Source organism: Lygodium microphyllum, chromosome 8 (assembly GCF_053477565.2).
Source record: "Lygodium microphyllum isolate KBCC chromosome 8, Lygodium_microphyllum_v1.1.10, whole genome shotgun sequence".
In the NCBI taxonomy this organism is placed as follows: domain Eukaryota; kingdom Viridiplantae; phylum Streptophyta; class Polypodiopsida; order Schizaeales; family Lygodiaceae; genus Lygodium; species Lygodium microphyllum.
In genome coordinates, this window is record NC_141142.1 from 26,078,110 (window position 1) to 26,083,771 (window position 5,662).

The window sequence follows — 5,662 nt, forward strand, 5'->3', positions numbered from 1 at the left end:
CCCCATGGTGACTTTCTTGAGCATCAGTTTACACTTAATCAAGGTTTACAATAGCCATTGAACGCATTTGATAATGAGTACCTTGATCATGGTTACGATGATTGTTATATGTCTGATGATGATGTAATACATGATTTGGGCATACATGAAGATGAAGATGGAATTGTGCTTCCCTATGATTCAGGAGACTCTGGACATGATTATGGACTTGATTATGGGGATACTTCCTTGTATCCATTTGACCTGAGTGGATTGGAATATGTGGTTGATGGCCATTGTCTTCTCTTGGAGAATCATTATGACGAAATACCTTTTGATCCAAGAGGTTAGTTAATTGCTTGGGATCTCATTTAGACCAACATCCACCTTGTGGGAAAGTTCTTTTTTTTGGTAGACTCTTTTGGCTAAAGATTGGTTAGCTATGGCCATATTTTAGTGTAGGGAAGATTGCTGACAACTCAGTGTTTTACACCAGATTTTACTCTGAACTCTGAACAACCAACCCCAACCTACATGGGCTGAAAGCACTTACGAAGAGTTTCATTTTGATATGTATCATGCCTTGATCGGAGTTCTCTACAGAAAGTTATCTCAGATTTACTACAACAAGGTCCTGTAGTAGACAGTATGCTGTCCACTCCTTGGTAGGCTTCATCTTCTTAGAGAATATGGGTCAAGATTTGAAATTTATCATTTCCCAATCATACCTATATATCATAATTGATCAATGACCCTTTATACATAAACAATTACCGGTCATTCCATCAGATAACCCTTGTAATGTTTGCAGCAAAGTAGTACTCTAGTATGCTCCTACCCTATCTTTTGTAATAAGTGCCCAACTTGTTTTTGAGGGAAAAAACCTTTGGGTAGGGATAGAATGTAAGAGAGGGGAAATAAAATAATGAAGATAAAATATCAAATGCACTAGCCGGTATAAAAGGTGTAAGGGACTGGCCCATCAGATTATAGTAATACAAGTCTCCTTCATCTTCCCCCTCTCTCAGCTTTCATGGCTGTCTTCTCTCTCTTTTTCTCTTTCTCTCTTCTTCTAGTATTTCTCTCTCCTCGTCACTCTCTTATGCTTCTTTTCTTCTCTCTCTTTTGCAGTCTTCTCTCTCCCTAGTCCTCTCCTTGACACTATTTGGGTTGCTATTAGCATCACTATATGCTTCACTACTTGCATTGTTATATGCATTGCTATTTGTATTAGCAACCCAAACAGAGATACATATAGCGACACTACCTAATCACGTCAAAAACAGTCATCTCTATGGCAATACCACCTAATCGCATTAGAAACGACTATCACTATGTTTCCATTTTCTTGTAGTGATATTGATCAACTAGCAAAAGTTTTATTTTCATCACTAAAGCATCTAAAAATATATATATTTATAGTGCAACAATATTTCTAGATCTAAGATCCATGGCCCAAATATTTATATCCACATACAAATATTTTAATGATTTGGAAAACAAAAAGACAATGCTTCACATCACTACATTGACTAATAAGCAGTGTACTTTTGAAATAGAAATTTAAATTTGGAAAATGTTGAGACCACATGCTTCATGTGGATGTGTGTGTCTTATTAATGGAGATTTGCACATATAAATGTTAATTCATATCAAAGTTCTGTCAATGCTACATCATAATTATGGTGGCTTAGTATGGAGCTTATGCAAATTTCAAGGGTAAATTTACTTAAGTTTATATGCATCTACCTACCATAGCTTCAAAGTGGCCATAAACTCAAGCATGATTTTAAATGTGGAGCATGATTTCATATTTTTCAAATTGCACTTTTCATAAAGTTTTGCAACAGCAGACAAGCATCACGCTATCCATAGCCACCAAGGTGTAACATCATGGACATCACAATACTGCATTGCCACAGAAAGCTTAATTGATAATGAGGGGCCAATAGAGTGACATCAAAGGATACATTGTTTGAATGTTTCATATGAAAAGATCATATGGCTCAATTTCTTGACTCATATATATTATAAATCCTATGTGATACAAACATTTGGCGATAGCAATGGAGAGTTGACCCAAAAATGTGAAGCTATTGAGCTACCAACAACATTGTAATTATGAATCTCTATACAAGCTTAATTGACAATGAGGCACCAACATATAGAAGTATGAATTGTTTGACTTACATAAACTTGCATTCATTATCTAAGAATTTGAGTTATACATTCAAATAACTTAATAATAATACATTATTTTATGCCACATGTGCCGTATGTTGCACATGGCGTGCTTTTTGCTTGCTTTTTTGTGAGTAAAGGGAAGTAACCATGCGATAGTATGGTTGCTTCCCTTTGCTCACAAACATGAGAAGGGAGCAAGGTGTACCCTTGCAAGCCTTGCATTAATACCAACCATGCAAAGCACACTTAGCCGGCCTAGCTAGCAACATCGACTAAGCCAACTAGTCCCTATGATAGTAGAGTCTAAGCGTGAGAGAGAGAGAGAGAGAGAGAGAGAGAGAGAGAGAGAGAGAGCTTTCATCTTCAAGTAAACACATTTAAACCTTCTTTTAATGCATGTAGCATGCACTAGTGAAGATTTTTCCCTAAATAGGAGCTTAGTTTTGTTTCCTAGTATGAATAGAGAGTTTTGGAAAAGTGATTTTATTCTCATTGAATTTTGTGCCAAGGCATGCGAAGTTCAATATGACTTTCATGTTTTTGGTGTTACATTCGATGCGTCCTTTAAAATATAGAAAAGATTTGTGGGCATGCCACATAGGTTTAGCATTATTTTCATGCTTTGGGTATTACCTTTAATGTATTATTTTTAAAGGATAGAAAGCACATATAGACGGGCCACACAGGGAGCTCTCTCTCTCTCTCCATGAGACTTGCCTTGATAGGATCATGGACAACATGGGGAGAGCCTTTGGCATGGGGATCCTTAAAGCGAAAAAGCTTGACACAATCCTAGAAAGAAGGGGGAGGGGGGGAGGGAAACCTTCAACATGGGTGTCGTTGAAGAAATGCACTTGAACATTGACAATGTAGCTTTGATTGGATTTTGCATGTTGGTGGTGTTGTTTTTCTTTTGCTTGGCCTATTGAGGCTATCATGATTGTTGTCCAATTTTTAAAAAGAGTTTTGAGGGAAAAATGAAATGTCAAAATTTTACAATCCAAGACGTGATAAAAAGGTTTGCTAGGTATATTGATGGAGCTTAAGGGATAATCTACATATGGATATGGATATACTTATTTGTTCTCTCTTGGAACCCAAGCCTCCTCCCCCTCATTTCTTTTCATGACTAGGACACTCTCACTTTTCTACTTCTTCTAGATTTTGAGAGCCTCCATTGCTCATTCTAGCACGTCTCCTTTCTTCTAGACTATTATTCCACCCCAAATCTCTCTCCTATTGTCTAACATTCGCCTCACTAGTGTTGAAGAAAGTAAAATTGACTTGCAAATTTTCTTTTTGGAAAAAAGTATACCAAATTTAAAGAAAAATATGTACAGTTTAAAGCTTACAAATGACATAATCGCAAAAATGGCATATATACGTTCTTTAAATGTAAAACCCCTCGAGTTTGAATGGAAAGTTCTTAATTGATAGTACCACCGTTTAGGAAAGTGGTATTGGAACTTAGCTTGCCATAGAGCTCTCACGTGGTACCACCGTTTAGGAAAGTGGTATTCGAACTTAGCTTACCATAGACTCATAGAGCTCTCACGTGGTGAGCTTTGAGCATTTCCTATATCCTTGGTACTGCACGTCGTATTAGAGAATTCCGTTAAAGCTTGTAAGTTGCAGGTGTCTGATCGCCGCGTCGATAGGGTCCACCGTCCGCTTGCGACTTCTGCAAGTCAGGTAGCTGCTCGAATTTTTAAAGCTGTTGCTAACTTGCTTTTTTGACAATGCATGGCGTGTCGATAAGCGTTGACATACCGATAGGCAGAACGTGCTGTGAATCGTGATAGCCAGATAAACGAGTTGTCAGATGACGATTGTCTTAGCTGTAAATAGCGCCGGTGCGCCTGCAACAGGCACACAGACTGAGACCCGAGAGAGAGAGATAGAGAGAGAGAGGACTCAGGAGATCTCTTCTGTTGACTGATGAGAGCGTCGGCGACTATGCAGTAGCCGATGCGTCTATAAAAGGATGGCCTAACCCTGACAGTGGGTTCCATATTCGACACTCGATTCTCGAACCAGCTTTCAGTCTGTCATTCATCTGCCCACCAGAATGCAAAGCCAAATGTTGCCTGTCCTTGTTGCCATTCTAGCCATAGCAGTATGCTCGTCGCAGCATGCGCCCACACCCGCCATCGCTACAGCTCTGGTAGGCCAGGTGAGCCGCGCAGCCAACTCTGACGTATACATGCTGAAGCTGTCGCTCGGGACGCCGCCGCAAGCGCAGCTGCTGCCCTTGGACGTGGAGGGAGCGGTGACGCGGGTGCGGTGCGGCCGCGGGAAGGGGGCCTTCCACACGGCGGCGTCGACGACGTTCCGGCAGCGGCTAGCGAAGTGCCGGCCGGAGGCAGCGGCGACGTGCGGGCTGGCGGACGACACAGCAACGCTGAACACGACGGACGGCACGAGACCCCTGAAGCCCTACGGGGTGAAGGGGGTGCAGTTCAGGTGCCTGAGAGGGGCGGCGGCAGAAGCCCCCGCGGCGGCGATGGGGGGCGGGGAGTATGCTTTGCCGGCGCAGCTGCAGGCCCAGTCTGGCGGCAGGGTGCAGGCGCGGCGCTTCGCGTACTGCCTGCCGGGGCCCGCCGGCCTGCCCGGGCCGGCCTTCTTCGGCCGCATCGACAGCTACATCCTGCAGTCCGGCCCCGCCGTCAACGTCTCGGGCATCCTCGCCGGCACCGCCCTCTCCACCTCCGCCCGCGACGGCACCTACTCCGTCGCCCTCAAGTCCATGGTCGTCAACGGCAAGACCCACATCGGCGCCCCCCTCCGTCTCCGCATCAGCACGGCCCGCCCCTACACAGCCTTCGAGCACTCCACCTACGTCGCCTTGCGCGACACCTTCCGTCGCGCCATAGGCTACGGCTCGGTCACCCCGTCGTCCCGCCCCGTCCGCCCCTTCGACACCTGCTTCAATGCCTCCCACTTCGTGTTCACCCGCGTCGGCCCCTCCGTGCCCCCAATCGAGCTCTACTTCCGTGACGGCGCCATCTGGCCCATCTTCGGCTGGAACTCCGTCGTCCCCGTCCGCGACGGCAGCGACCTCTGCCTCGCCTTCGTTGACGCCGGCGTCGGCCAGCCTTCCGTTTTGGGAAACTTCCAGCAGCGCGACAACTTCCTGGAATTCGACCTCTCCCGCTCCCGCCTCCGCTTTAGTGGCATTTTGGCTGGCGTCCGAACCCTCTGCGCTAATTTCCTCTTCTAGCACCATAGGGCTCGCCACCCAACAAACAACTTCGCCTTGTGATGAATATGGCCATTCCTGCGATTATGTTTTTTAAATAATTTTTTGTCATTTAGATATTGGTAGTAATAAAGTTTTAACTAATCACTCTGCACGTAGATTTTCCCAACGTTTGGCACGAGTGTTTTCCCGAGGTTCGAAGCATCAATCAACATCAATAACAATTAGGACAGTTTTCCTTCTAATACATGCTTCATGTGGCTAGAGAATTCACGGCCCAGGCACATTTCTCCTACAAGG

The 5,662-nt window shown here is 44.4% G+C and overlaps 1 protein-coding gene across 1 annotated transcript; it reads left to right on the forward strand.

Annotated features, from left to right (window-relative positions):
• Positions 1-4,231: 4,231 nt before the first annotated feature.
• Positions 4,232-5,383, forward strand: LOC148032079 (chitinase CLP-like). The gene has a single exon (XM_087683877.1). It carries the CDS (start codon positions 4,232-4,234, stop codon positions 5,381-5,383), a length of 1,152 nt encoding a protein of 383 aa, XP_087540003.1.
• Positions 5,384-5,662: the final 279 nt, after the last annotated feature.

Excerpts from the sequence above, each read along its gene's own strand:
- LOC148032079 (XM_087683877.1), top strand. The coding sequence starts at position 4,232 with ATGCAAAGCCAAATGTTGCCTGTCCTTGTTGCCATTCTAGCCATAGCA.